General features: G+C 40.7%; 1 protein-coding gene across 1 annotated transcript; it reads right to left on the minus strand.

Moving 5' to 3' along the window:
* Positions 1 to 4536: 4536 nt before the first annotated feature.
* Positions 4537 to 7908, minus strand: LOC143522580 (uncharacterized). Its single transcript, XM_077016296.1, has 3 exons — positions 7803 to 7908; positions 6370 to 6432; positions 4537 to 6180 (listed from the first exon to the last, which is right to left on the minus strand). The coding sequence occupies exons 1-3, from the start codon at positions 7834 to 7836 to the stop codon at positions 4691 to 4693; spliced, it is 1587 nt and encodes a 528-aa protein (XP_076872411.1). The 5' UTR covers positions 7837 to 7908; the 3' UTR covers positions 4537 to 4690.
* Positions 7909 to 14849: the final 6941 nt, after the last annotated feature.

Here is a 14849-nt window from a genome sequence, read left to right on the forward strand (position 1 = left end):
AATTTAGACCTGTAAGGGATAATGTCCATTTTGGTGTAGGCATATCCGGTTAGGCAGGAGGTGGCTGGCCCAGGATGGATCTCTGGAAAAGGCTTGTCTCTCCTCATCTGTGTTCCTCGAGAAAATAAAACAGGGAAAATTAGCTCTGTATAAGGACATACACAGGACAGATGAGATTATAAACATTTCTGGAGTGTGGCAGCAACTCCGGCATTAAATCAGGTATTCATCAGTGGCCCTGTGCCTGCAGGGGGCTGCAATACGTTCTCAAGGCTACTGGCATTAAATGTTTGGCTGCAGAAAACCTGCAGGTCAAATGGACTGAACTTCATTGACAACTTCAATCTGTTTTTTGGGAAGAGAGAATTCTTCAATCGGACTGCAAACTAACAAGAGGGGTGTCAATCTCCTGTCAGAAAACTTTATTTTATCTCTGTGTAACTTCTCTGTTTCAACTGGTGAAGAAACGTCAGCGTTAACACCCAAGGACACCGTCGCCACTACAGAGACACAACATCCTCCCCCCACAGAGGATGCGGAGTAATTAGATGGGAGCCATGTGCTGTATCAGCTGCCAGAAACACCACAACCGAATAGACAATCCACACCATCCTCCACCTCATCATCACCTCACCTGAACTTCCCAGAAACCATGGAGAAGCTTGTATCTGTAGGGACAAGACTGACACTTTCACTGTCAGCGAGTCCTCAGGTACAGCGGCAAATCACCTCAACTTCTCCCCCACAGTCCTTAATAAACAAATCTCCCCCACAACCTCAAAGTAAAAAAACAAGCTCATAATCCACCAAATAGACAGCTCCGCTCGCGAGCTCATCACCAGCAGGAGCTCCACCCACCCTCCACCACCGTAAAGGAAAATTAACATCTTTTGGGTCCGTGCTGCTACAGTGTTGATATCAGCGGTACATATTTTCAAAACAAGCATGGACCCTGTGTCCCAATTATCTCTCCCATTCCAGTTCTGATCAGAAGCAGAAAGAACAAGGAGTTTAGGTCAGATACTGTGAATACATCCAACCTACAGTATGTTGGAAGTATCTCAGTCTCTGAACCAAAATGTACAGGTTATTAAGTTAGCTCTACTAAATGTCAGATCTATTACAAACAAGTCTTATCTAATTAATGATTTAACTACATCTTATGGGCTTGATTTCATGCTTTTAACAGAGACATGGTTAAATTCATATAGTGCTGATATTGTGCTAACTGAGTCGGCTCCACCAAACTTTAACTTTTTAAATGTTTCTCACAATGGCAAGAAAGGGGGAGGTGTAGCAATGCTGTTTAATGATACTTTCCAATGCAAGCAGTTACCACTTGGCGATTTCACATCTTTTGAATATTTGAGTGCAATTTTAAAAGGGGTACAAAGAATATTACTAGTAACTGTCTACAGGCCTCCTGGGTACAATGCTAATTTTATTGATGATTTCACAGATATGTTATCTTTTATTTCTACTGAATTTGATCATTTTGTTATTGCTGGTGATTTTAACATTCATATTGATAATCCCAATAATAGTTATGCCAAAGAATTCTATGATGTACTTGAATCTTTTGAACTTTCTCAGCATGTGTCTGGAAGCACGCACTGCCATGGTCACACTTTGGATGTGGTTATCTCAAAGGGTCTTAACATTTCAGGCTGTATTAAGGATGTTGCATTGTCTGATCACTACTGTGTATTTTTTGAAATGTGGATTTCAATCCATAGCAATGCCAGGTAGGTTAGGTTAAAGAAAAGACAGATAAATGAAAGGACAGCTGCACTTTTTGTTACCAAAGTGTGCTCTGCACCTTGCCAACTATCAGGCTCTGTTGATACTCTGCTGGATAGTTTCAACTCAAAAACTGCCAGTATTTTGGATCAGATTGCACCAGTTAGAGTTAAAACCATGCAATGTAAGCAGAAAGCTCCATGGAGAAATGATCCTGCAGTTCAGCACCAAAAAAGAGAATGCAGAAAGGCTGAGCTCAGATGGCGTAAAACCAACCTTCACGTACAAAGATTTTCAAAGATAGGCTGCGTGATTACAATAAAATAATGTGCAAAGCTCGACAATCCTTCTTCTCTAGCATTATTAACAATAGCAAAGTGCTTTTCACTATGGTTGACAGACTAACAAACCCACCTACATATATGACCCCTGAGCTAGTTTCAATTGAGAGATGTAATGAGTTTGCAAAATTCTTTAATACTAAAATCCATAATATCAGACAAGCCATCTGTACGCCTACATCCACCAATGAGCCAATTTTCTCTCCAAAACCGGAGTTGTATAATCCAGGTTCAGAAAGTAAAAGTCCTCACCAGGATTTTGCTCAGGCTTCCTGGATTGTGTTGATTCCACTAATTTTACATGGATTGCACTAATTAAAAAAATCTATCAAGCTTGAGCAAAATCCTGGTGAGGATTTTTACTTTCTGAACCTGGATTATACAACTCTGTCCAAAACCACGCAAAATGTTCAACATGTCCCAGTTTAGTACTATTAACGAAGGTTTAATTGATACAGTGAGTCATCTCAAATCATCCACTTGCAGCCTTGATAATGGTAATGACCAACCAAGTTTTTAAAGAATGTCTTTTCCGCAATATCAATGAACATTCTTCAAATAGTGTGACAGAAATTATTGATTATTGACTAATCATCATTGATTAGATCATGTTTAGTTATTATAAGAGATCATTATGAACTTTATGATTTAGGACATGTCCATTCTGACTAAGCAGAAGGACTACAATAATGAAGTAGTGTGTTTCAGTGTAATCATGTACTTATGTTCAGTTCATATTATGCATGTGTGCTATACTGTGACCCAGGTCAGGGAGAGTGCTGAGCGTAAGAGCACTCTGTTAACTGGTAGTCACTAGGCTACTAGTCTTGGGTCATTTAGCTTTCTCTGTGTTCAACTGATACATCAGTTGCTTCCGCTAACTCTAGGGAAGTCCATATTAGGAGATACACACATGTGAGACAAAGTAGCCTGCTGGACGCTTATGTTTTGGAACATGCTGTGCTAAAGATAACCTGCTGTTAGAACTGCTGAATTGTGTTTAAGATTGTATATAAGCAGGGGGACTGCCCCCCTGCCTTCAGAGTTGTCATGCTTGAATGAGACTCTCGTGTCTGTGTCTGTCTTTGTCCTATTTATATATATTTATATTTTTGTAATAAATTAATCATTTAACCACGTCTGAGTCCTCATCCATTTCCAGAAAATTTCTACGACAATAGTAAATTCTTCACTCATGTCAGGTGTATTTCCGAGTGCATTAAAAACTGCAGTTGTGAAGCCTATCTTGAAAAAGAAAACTCTAGATGCAAACTTGTTGAATAATTATAGACCAATTTTTAATCTACCCTTCAAGGTAATTATGCACTTTCTGTCCACAAATAGCTGTCTAGACCAATTTCAGTCTGGCTTCCGACCTAATCATAGTACTGAGACTGCACTCATTAGGGTTATCAATGACATTCGGGTAAATACAGACTCAGGAAACATGTCTGTTCTACTACTGCTCGATCTCAGCGCTGCCTTTGACACCATTGACCACAAAATTCTCATAGATAGACTTGAGAACTGGGTTGGACTCTCAGGAACTGTCCTAAAATGGTTCATACCTTATGGGGTAGTCTGCGAGATTAAGCACTAGATCTGGAATTTTCTGTCTTGAGGCCTTAGGGCCCAGGAGGAGAACTTCTGTCTTGTTCTCATTAAGTTGGAGGAAGTTTAGAGACATCCAGCTTTTAATATCTCTTACACAGGCCTCAATTTTTCCTAAATTGAGCTTGTCGTCATGTGGGAGTAGCGTTTCAGGCAAGCCTGCTGGTTCTCGTTTCCGAGAGTAAATATGCACTATTTACTGAAATTCGTACTATTTTATTATTTAGAACATTCCTTTATTGTTAGAATTAATATTAATTATACATTTTTATATATTAGATATTATATTTTTATATATTATATATAAATTAGACTTGCCTTTATTTATAAATTCTGTATATTTACATATTTCAGTATAAGAATGTCTAGAAATCCAGTTTGCAATCTGCAATCTAGAAATAAACTGTACCAAAATCATACCATTGCAAGCACTGTTTTTATTATACAATAAAAAAAGAACAATAATAAAAAGACAATTCTGGCGTCCACATCTGAAGCTGTGGAATTGATGTGGACGGTGCTCACGGCTTGAGAGCGGGCAGTTTGAGGGCGGGCAGTTTGGTGCTAGGCGACAGGGCCGGGAGGGGCGGAGAAAGGCCTTGGCCACGAAGCTTCAGCCTCTCGATCTTGGGTCGCCGTAACTGGATCTTCTGCTCGGTCTTGTCCTCCGAGGTCAGCTGCGTAACTGCCCTCTCTGCCATTGCTGTGGTCACAGGGTGACAACGAATCAAAAAGTAAGATACTGGAAGGGGGGAGTTTTTATATAAGCAGCCTTTGACTGTTACGCTGCTAATAATACAGCCATATAAATAGCACCTTCCAGTGTTGAAAAGACATCCTTGAATTATGCCGCTAATACAAAGTATGAGAAAGTCTTAGTATGTGTAGGATGAGAGAAATGTTAGTTGTAAGAACTACATTGGTCATAACAAAGCAGCTGTCTGCCCCCATTTTTTTCCACTTACTCTTGCGTATAGAAGGTGAAGTCACTCCTGGAGTTACTGATTCCTGGTCTTTAGGCCCATGCGGTTCATGAAGCCCATTAAAGACCAGTCATCTCTGGTAGGGGAGGTGTTGTGCTGCAGGCTCTTAAGGGGGACCCCGTTGGCTTCATTCTGCTGCAATGTGGTCAACCTCGTGGTCTCTGTCTCCTCCACCTTCTGCTGCAGTGTGATGGACATTGTGGTCTCTGTCTCCTCCACCTTCTGCTGCAGTGTGGTGGAGTTTGTGGTCTTTTTCTCCTCCACCTTCTGCTGCAGTGTGGTGGACATTGTGGTCTCTTTCTCCTCCACCTTCTGCTGCAGTGTGGTGGACTTTGTGGTGTCTTTCTCTTCTCCCTGATTGGGAACAACAATGATGGAGCAGTCAGTGGCTGAAGTGGTCTTGCTGTGTGACTTTGGAAAGGGCCGCGTCCTGATGCGTCGGACCAACTGATTCTGGAGATTTTTTCTCAGTCTGTTCTTCAATTTTCTTGTGAAGGCCACGATCTTGGAAATATTTGGCCTACCCCGAACAGCTCGGTTTGAGAGATGCAGTTGCTTCGAGCATATTGGAAGCTCTCCTGCCGGAGAGGGTGTAGCTCTCTCCTGTGCTGTGTTTTTTTGAGTGCTCTCCTCATGCATGCCTCCCAGTCCAGGTGAGTCCTTTACCGCACAAGTTCTCCATGATGTTGGTGTCTGCAGGTTCTTGACTTTTTTGTCACCTGAGTCACCTTTACTTGGTTTGGGTCCAAGCTCATGGAAAACCTGGATGGACTGCGCCAATTGTTGAACAAGTTTCTTTCTACTTGTCTGGCTCACCTCAGTGGACCCAGCGTTTGTGGCAGCGGATGTTCCTGAGGTGACCTGTTTCCTGTTTTTTCCCTTTCCCTGGATGGTCCTGGCAACAGCCTGTTCAGCATCTGCCCTCTTTTTTTTACTCTCATTCTTATTATTGGCACCTTTCTCTTTCTTTCTCTTACTAATCTGCCTCTTCCCTGCATCTTTCCTCTCATGTTCTACTGGACTCTTACTCTCACATCTCAAATCTTCTCTGTTGTTCTCTTGGCTGCTGGCCTTCCTCTTCCTCTTGCTGTGTGCATGTGATGATTCAGGGTCTCCCACCATCACTGACGTCTTAGGGACTCCGAGTTCTGTGACGTCCTTTCCTGTGGTCCAGTCATTGTCTTTATGACCTAATCTCTTATGTTGAGGTGAATTGCAGGACCCTTCTTCCTCTATCATCTTTCTGAGTCTGGCTTCAAAGTTCCCAGGATCATACACATCAAAACTTATTTTACGCTTTGCCTGGTCTGTCCTGCTCTCCTCCTGTTTCCTGAGTGGGACAAAAGTGCTCTGTGGGCTGGGCATGGTCTGGAGCTGCTGACTCTGGCCAAAGGCTGAGTGGGGGAGTCCTCCTAGAACCATCAGGTTTGGTTGTGGGTAATTCCCATAATACGTCCACGGAGACACCAGTGGGGGAACCACACCTCCAAATGTTGGGATGTGTCCTATCCAACAGAAATACTGGCATTGTAATATTGTGTTTTCACAAATTTAAGGTGGATGCATTGTTGAATACAAACGTATATACTTTAAAACATTTACATTGAAAGTTAGCATCTTAGGATATGTGTTTCTTAGTCAGTTTTGATCTTTGTAATGCTATTATTAGGGCTTCGTAAGAAATGTTAACCTACCAGCAGCTCTGACAGGATGGACTGGAATGTTCTGGACAGGGTTACCCATGAATAGTCCATTTCCTGTTCACAAATTATATTGATTCTTAAATTATATCCAGTCATCTTACAACAGTTCTCAGGACACTTATTTTTTTTAATAGATAAGAATTACTATTTGCAGGGTTGCCAACTCTCACGCATTGAGCGTGAGACACACGCATTTAACCGTCTTCACACGCTCTCACGCCACACATCCGATTTCTCACGCTGAAAAAAAATCTAGTTTATTTACCTCTGAACAGTCCTGCACGGATCCGTTTTTTGAGACCCGCACCCACCCATATCCGCAGAGTACAGCACCCACCCACCCGCGAACCCGTGGTTCAAAGTTAAATCTGTACCCGCCCGGACCCGTTAATATTTTACCCATTACCCACCCGTACCCGTGAAAAATCACACAAATCGAAAGTATTGCTATAGAGCACTTTATTTTACAATGCGCCTCTGAAAAAACGTCAGTACAACACAAAATAAAATCTAATGTTGCGGTGCAGGAACAGTAGGCTATTCCTATCTAAAAGTAGCAACTGGTAAAACGCAAGAAAATGTATGTAGCCAACCGGTGCCATAACACAATGCAAAACGAGAGGGAACAAATGCCAGTATAACAACTAAATAAAATCGCATAGGTTCACAGTGGTAGTAGTTTCCTATCTGCTGTGGTGGGAGCAGCACGCTAAGTTCTCTCTCCTCATTTTTCTTTGTTCTAGCACGGCCACCCATTTAGCTTTGAAACCACCAAGCAAGCTACAATAAATGCCCGGTACTGCGTTATAACCAGCCTCTGCTCATGTTTCCGCTGGAAAAGAACCGAAGTTTGGGTATTACCCCAGAACGGGTGAAGAGTAAAGTTCAGCCCGCTCTGGCCAACGGAGCTACGGTATAAGTAAGCTCCCCTGAGCTTCGCCACCACCATCGGGAGGCGCTAATCAGGCAAAAGGTAACACTATGTTCATTACGTAGCAAATAAAAGCCTACTAAAAATGACCACATATTCATGTGCTACCCACCCGTATTTAACTTACCCGCCCGCATACCCACCCGTAAAATTGCGGTATGTGTAAAACCCACCCGTTTCAGCATATTACCCGACCCGGTGCAGGACTCTACCTCTGATCCATATGATTCAATGAGTTACTAGTTCGCTCTGGCGCCAACCACTGGCGATCGATCGATCGCGATATAATACTTAATTTGTATCCGTTTTACACCCCGCCCGGTGACAATTTAACCCGCCACCCGTCAACAACTTACGTTCGCAACCCCGTCAATAATTTACACTCGACCCCCCCTCCAAGTTCAAATCTCACTCCAAGTGAAGTTCAGAAGTTGGCAACCCTGTATTTGTCATTTTACAAAAGAAGAATACGTGAAATGGAGTCTCACTATACCTGTGTACAAAAGGTGGTTGTCATCAAAACTCATATCGAAAACACAATCTTAATCAAAAGTACAAACTTTTGAGGTGAGAAAGTTCTGTTTGTAGATATACACGTGTGAATAACATTTATATGGCGCGTTTTTGACGCAACAATTGATTTCGAACTAAATGTAGGCTTACTGTTGTCATAGTAATTTATCAACAGAACAGTGCTCAAGTGTTCTATTGATTAATTACCATGGCAACAGTAAGCCTACATTTAGTTCGAAATCATTTTTTGTTACAAAATAAATGAAGAAAATTCAAGACATTCATAATGAATATGCTTTAATACGGACTGTGTCTTCCGCCAAAAAGTAGTTCCACAACAAGTGAACTGAACAGTTCCCTGGCCTACCTAAAAAATAAAATAATGATTAACTACAAGACAGCTGCTGATACTGTAAAGCTCAGCCTTTGTAGTGCAGATAGAGCCATATAACTGCCTAAGTATTAAGTTTAAGCTCAGCCTTTTCAAATGTTCCCAAATTGACCTTAAAGTCATTTTGTAAGAGCCAGTCCATGAAACACTTTGTAGCCCACTTTGTCAAATTCTATTTTGTTCATTTCGAGCCAGTTCCAGTGCGTTCAGTTGTTCTCACAAACGCTAGAACACTTAGAACACTTCTAAACCAATCAGATTGTGAGGTCGGAACTAATTTGTATAAAATCCCTATAGCGCACGGCCTCGAGTGGATTATTCTTTTTATAAAATACAAAATACAATATAACAAAATGCTCCAATGTTTAATGATATGAAGTTGATTTGTGTGTGCAGTAAATAATTCTTATAGTTCTTCTGTGAAGTAGTTAGGGTAGTTTGGTTATGGTTTCCATCTCACGACATTTAAAGAGTAAACAATTAACATTTCTACTGCGCGTGATTTAGAGACTCTGGTGCTCAACCGGTGTGACGCTCTTCTTTGCTGGTACGGCAGTGGTGCTTGACTCTGGGAACCTTATTCTGAGGGGGCGTTTCACTGGCCAATTCCCTATTAAACAAACTAAATAAATTATTCTATAAGAGGAACAGTGAGTAAGTGCACGAGTGAATTGTAAATAGTTTAATATTTGCCCATGTAGCTGGTGATTTTAGTAGACATGGCTGTGTCATTTCTGTTAGCTTGTAGCATCAATATTTTGATAGCTAGCTAACTAGCAAAAATAATTTCAAAGTTACCAACATTGTCAGCTCAAACTGAAAAATGTTTGTAAATTGTTCTTAGACAATATATTAAAACATTGCTTAGCATAATACAATTTTTTTAGCACCCCGTTTAACAAAAATATCCCCTCAATTGTATTTTCATGTTTCACTATGCTTTCGACAAGGACTTACAACCAGAAATTGCAATGCTTTGTTTCAGTGTGTTAGTGTATTAGACTGGAGAGACTACCATTAACTTCTGTTGTGACTTCATCATTCCATCTGTAACTAGGAGTTACGTTTATTCTGGCAGCACTTCACGCCACATGTCCCTGCTGTCCATGGTGCTGAAACCTCAACCTCCACAAACAATCTGGCTCTAGTCAGTCATCTTACATCTTACAGTCATCACCACACATTGCACTTCTCCCTGAGATTCTTCTCTCAATACAGCTTGCTTTTGTCCATATCACAGTATGACAATAACACAATCCCTCTCAGGACTTCTCACACCCTCAGGTGTTCTTGAGTCTTTGCATTCTGCCTTTAATGCCCAAGGCTCACAGACATTGGAAAACTACATTTTACATCACATCACAGATGTAATTAACAGCATTTACATGATCACCTTTAGGTTGACTCTCTGTTGAGGGCCTATATACCAACAAATTTTTATCTTCGAGAGGGACCTCAGCAGTTAGTCTTACTGATCAATGTTGTCAAAACATCACAAAATGTAGCAATTGCTGAATGTACAATGTGTAGAATCATTTTATTCTTGTTATATGAACACGTAGGCTAAACGATTGCATCAGATCAAAGACATACATACCCAGAGATCTTGTCATTATCAACCTCTTCTCCAAATTATGAATATAAAAACATTTATGTTTTAAGTTGAATCAGTCAGCTGATCTAAGGCTGGCTTAATTGGGTAGTGTATGGGGCCTAGGATGTGGTTGTTATGAAAATATTTTTTTCTTCATTATAGCTCTGAACTCTGGAATATTGGTGTGCTGCAGGAAGTAATTCAAGGCTGGTGTCCCTTGTTTTGGAATGTGGTTTTCCTTCTGCAAGTGGTTCGTCATCTGTTCAGGAATTCATGCAGCAAACTGTGGTTGTAGTGGACTGATGCATGTGTGCATTTTCCTGGTGCTTGAAAACAGAACAAATCACACCACCACCACTCCAGACCCAATGAGGGAGGGGTTCAACTCATATATGGGTTTAGCTCATTCAACAGATGTTAACATGACAACACTCTGACAACAATATTAGAGAATTAGAGACATACATAAAAGAAGAAGTGATGTGAATGATAAATAATTCTAATCTTATTCTTAAGAGCCCTACACTTCTTGATGGTCAATAATAGTAGTCCAGGACTGTGGAAATACAGCCATAGCAGGGGGGAATTCGGGGTGGTGAGAGGAGCCAGGGCAGTGGGTTGATCCTTCCTCATAACTGGGTAGGCAGGAGGTGGCTGGCTTAGGGGGGATAGCAGGAAAGGCTTGTCTCTCCGCGTCTCAATATTTCTCAAGGGCAGCCAATTGGAAAAGAAACAGGGGCGATTAGCTGTGCATGGGACTATATGTGGGACAGAGGACATTTAAACATTTCTAGAGTGTGACAGCAACTCCAGCATTAAATTATTACAGCCCAGCTAAAAGGGCAGAACCAGAAATTAACACAGACGTGGGAGCATCCTGAGACATTGGCATCCATCCACTACACTGTCAACCAACTGCTAAACTAAATAAGTAAATGTTAAACCTAGACTTAAAGATTGAGACTGTGTCACAGTCCAGTTAGTTGGGGGATCTTATTAGAAAAGGCTCTTCTACTTGCTGTTACCTTATTAATTATTGGAACTAATAAGAAGCCAGCATGTGATCATAGTAGATGTGGGGGTTCATAGTCCAGTAGGATGCCAAGATTTTGGGCTACTGAGCCAGGTGTAATGGGGTAGTCTGCCAGATTTAGCATTAGATCTGGTATTTTCTGTCTTGCGGCCTTTGGGCTCAGAAGGAGAACCTCAGTTTTGTCACTATTAAGTTGGAGGAAGTTTAGCGACATCCAGCAGTTAACATCTCTTACGCAGGCCTCAATTTTTCCTAATGTGGATTTGTCCTCATGTTTGGCTGAAATGCAAAGTTGGGCGTCATCTGATAAGCAGTGAAAATTGACACCATGTTTGCTTATAACTATGCCCAATGGTAGCATATATAACGTAAATAATAGTGGATAATAGAGATGTGAGTTGCCAGGTTATTTTTTTTACTTGAGTTGAAGGTTGCTTTTTTTCTAATTTTTTCAGAGTGAGGTTATGCTTTTGCAAATAATAAAATAATAATTTAAAGGCTTTTAACATATTTTACCCAGGGGTGCCAATATTTCTGGAGGGCGATGTATCAAATATGGGATATTGTCACAATTTGTGACAAAATCATCCTTCAAAAGTTATTCATGTAGATTATTTTCAAAAACCTTTGCTTATGCACATTACATGACTGACTGGTTGGCCCATGAATAATTGTTTACAAGGAAAATAGTGAATCCCTCAAATTATATACTGGATACATTCAACCTAAGACATGTTAACCTGTAACTCACTAATAATGGTTACATGAGTAACACTGAAAGTAAACCAGAAGACAATATGACTCCCTTGCAATTAAAAAACAAAACGATGTTCCTGATTCACTTCTTGTTAAGGCTCCTTATTCTGTCCAGCTGTCTGTGGTCTCTACTCCAGGGAGAAGCACTGGAGACCTACATGATGGAGAGTAAGAAAGAGGCAGAAAAGCAAAATAAAGACCAAACACGGTTCAGTGTTTTTCTGAGAAATGAGTGATGTGTTAGGGTTACACAAATCTCAAAAGATGAAACATCAGATGACCTGAAAACGCCATCCGTATTGATGGAAATACCCTTAAACTCTCTGCTTACCCCTGTTTGCTGCAAAACACACACCGAGTAAAAATAAGTAAAAATGCCTTTAGATTTAATTTTACAAAAAACTCACGAATAAGTCTAAATGCAATCAGGCAGGAGGAAGCACTAATATATAATAATAAGCACTAATATAATAATAAGAGGAAGCAAAAATGTTCTGTACTGATGACGCTGTGCTGAATTACCAGAGGACATGATGATGAGTCTGATTAATGAGACAAGCTAGTTAAAACCATTTATAGTGCAGACTCTTAGTTACCTTGATGGCATTTGATATAGAAGAGATGATGTTGCACCACGTGACCAGCGTGAATGGTCCATGTAAGGTTCTCTTTATGTCAAGGAACTTGAAGGTGCAGATCTTCTCTACTGAGAACCCCACAGGTTCATCAGGTCCCTCGTCACACAGCAATATTTCCCTGAGGCATATTAAGTAGCCGTTCTTCATCTTACATCTCATGAGACCTGCCTCATCATTTTATGAAGTTTGTTGTCTAAAGAGGTACATTCACAAGCACTACACTGGCTAGTGGGGAGCAGTGGATGCACCATTTTTTTCTTGCGTGAGACACAGTAACATTTTGTCAAAGCTACGAGCTAAACAGAAGAACTGCTTTGCTGTTGGCTGGTCAGAGGTCCAACATGCTACTGCACTGGTGTCTTTATACTTTGTTTTCCAAATAGTTGTAAGTAAGTGTGTCATACAGTGGGGAAAATAAGTATTTAGTCAGTCACCAATTGTGCAAGTTCTCCCACTTAAAAAGATGAGAGAGGCCTGTAATTGACTATGAGAGACAAAATGTGAAAAAAAATTGAGAAAATCATTTTGTCTGACTTTTAAAGAATTTATTTGCAAATATATTTGCAAACTGTATTTATTGTGTATGTAATGTGTAACAGTGTCCTGTGTCATAACTACATCTCTGCTGTTTGTAACAAACCAAACTGTGAAAATCGGGTAAAGATTCGCAGAGTTGTGATTATTATAGTTATATTATACTCAGGGCTCTCAAGTTTTGAATTCATTTCAGAGTGTGAGAGTGGGTGGCGAACGTAAGTTGTTGAGCGGGGCGGGGGGGGTGGTGAACATTGTTGTTGTATTTCGCGATCGATCGCCAGTGGAGGGCGACATATATATATGGATCAGAGGTAAATAAACTAGATTTTTTTTTTCGCCGTGTGAAATCTGAAGTGTGGCGTGAGAGCGTGTGAAGATGGTAAAATGCGTGTGTCACACGCTCAATGCGTGAGACTTGAGAACACTGTTATACTCCTTTTTCAGTACAAATATATGTACTTGGAGCGCAAGGGAGATCCATCCAATATGGCGGCCGCCTGTTACGTCAGCGCCAATAGGCGGTGTCAGTCCGTGAAGCGTCTATGTATATTATGTCTATGGCACCATCCACCACTGGACATACAAGCACACACACATTCATGCACACACACTCACACAACTGTTTTTTTGAACATCAAGAGACACACACAGTCACACATGTACAAATGTATTGGCCTTCAAATGTACTTAAGTACTGAAAGTAAAAGTAAAGGCTCTAATATTTAGCACTATGAACTGCATGAAAAACGATGGTAAAACTAATCAGCTCTTAGGGCGCACTCACACGGGTCATTCACAGTAAAAAAAAAAAGTGTCTCTTGGTCTCTGATGGGTTGGCCACCCCTTTTCATCATTTACCTCTTGCCCCTTGGCAATATATTTGGCTCATATAATATTGATTTACACTGCTACGCAGATGATACCAGCTCTACTTATCTGGTAAACCAGGCACCTGTTCCCACGCTCATCCCTTTCAAACTGTCTATCTGAAATAAAAACCTGTTTTGCATCTAATTTCCTAAAACTTAAATAGTGATAAAACTGAAATGTTGCTCTGTGGTTCATAATCTACAATATCTAAAGTTCACAGTGCCTCCATGCTAATTGAGTCTGGGTGTCATCCTAGATAGCACTTTATACTTTCACTCGCACATCAGTAATATAACCCAGTCTGCATATTTTCATCTGTGTAACATCAACCGTCTACACCCCTCCCTCACCCCCCATACTGCATCTATACTTGTTCATAGCCTTGTTACCTCCCGTATTGACTACTGCAATTCTCTCCTGTTTGGCCTTCTGTATAAGTCCCTCCATAAGATTCAGCTGGTTCAGAATACAGCTGCTCGTATTATTTCTAAAACTCCTTCATTCCAACACATTACAACAACTCCACTTCAACAACTCCACTGGCTTCCTGTTAAATATAGAATACATTTCAAAATCTGTCTCTTTACATTCAAGGCCATCCATAATCTTGTCCCCCCATATCTGTCAAATCTTCTCAATATCGCATCTTCCTCCCTCTCGCTCAGATCCTCCTCTTCCACTCATCTCTCTGTGCCTCCTGCTCGTATGAGTACCATGGGAAGCAGCTTTCAGTCGCTCTGCTCCCAAACCCTGGAACTCCCTCCCACCTGACATCCATAAAAATTGATTCTCTTCCTCTTTTTAAATCTAGACTCAAAACTCACCTGTTCAAAATAGCCTATTCCCTGTAATTTACTTTATTGTCTATTGTATGTTTTATGTCCTTTGGTGCGTATTGTGTTCTCTCCCTAATTTGTTTTATTTATTTCTTGTAAAGTGTCCTTGAGTGTTGTGAAAGGCGCTTTTAAATAAAATGTATTATTATTATTATGATGTATACAATGCTAATATCGGAATTATTTTAATATACACAAAGAAGCGGTTTGCTGCGAGATATTGTTAGGTTTCTCATTAAATGGCTTCAATAATATCTAAGTATAATCATGCTCTGGAGCTCTGTTCACTGAATTCCAAACACATGTTCCCATGAAGCTCAGCCAATCAGAATGAGCGCTCCAGGTCCTTCACTAACTCCGCCCCTCACTGTC

This window comes from Brachyhypopomus gauderio, chromosome 9 (genome assembly GCF_052324685.1).
Source record: "Brachyhypopomus gauderio isolate BG-103 chromosome 9, BGAUD_0.2, whole genome shotgun sequence".
NCBI classification, from domain to species: Eukaryota; Metazoa; Chordata; class Actinopteri; order Gymnotiformes; family Hypopomidae; genus Brachyhypopomus; species Brachyhypopomus gauderio.

Bases quoted from the DNA above. Each gene is read 5' to 3' on its own strand.
- LOC143522580 (XM_077016296.1), bottom strand. From the start codon at position 7,836: ATGAGTTTTGATGACAACCACCTTTTGTACACAG. The intron at 6,433-7,802 runs GTATAGTGAGAC...ATTTGTGAACAG, and splicing joins CAACCACCTTTTGTACACAG to GAAATGGACTATTCATGGGT. The intron at 6,181-6,369 runs GTAGGTTAACAT...TCTGTTGGATAG, and splicing joins CCATCCTGTCAGAGCTGCTG to GACACATCCCAACATTTGGA.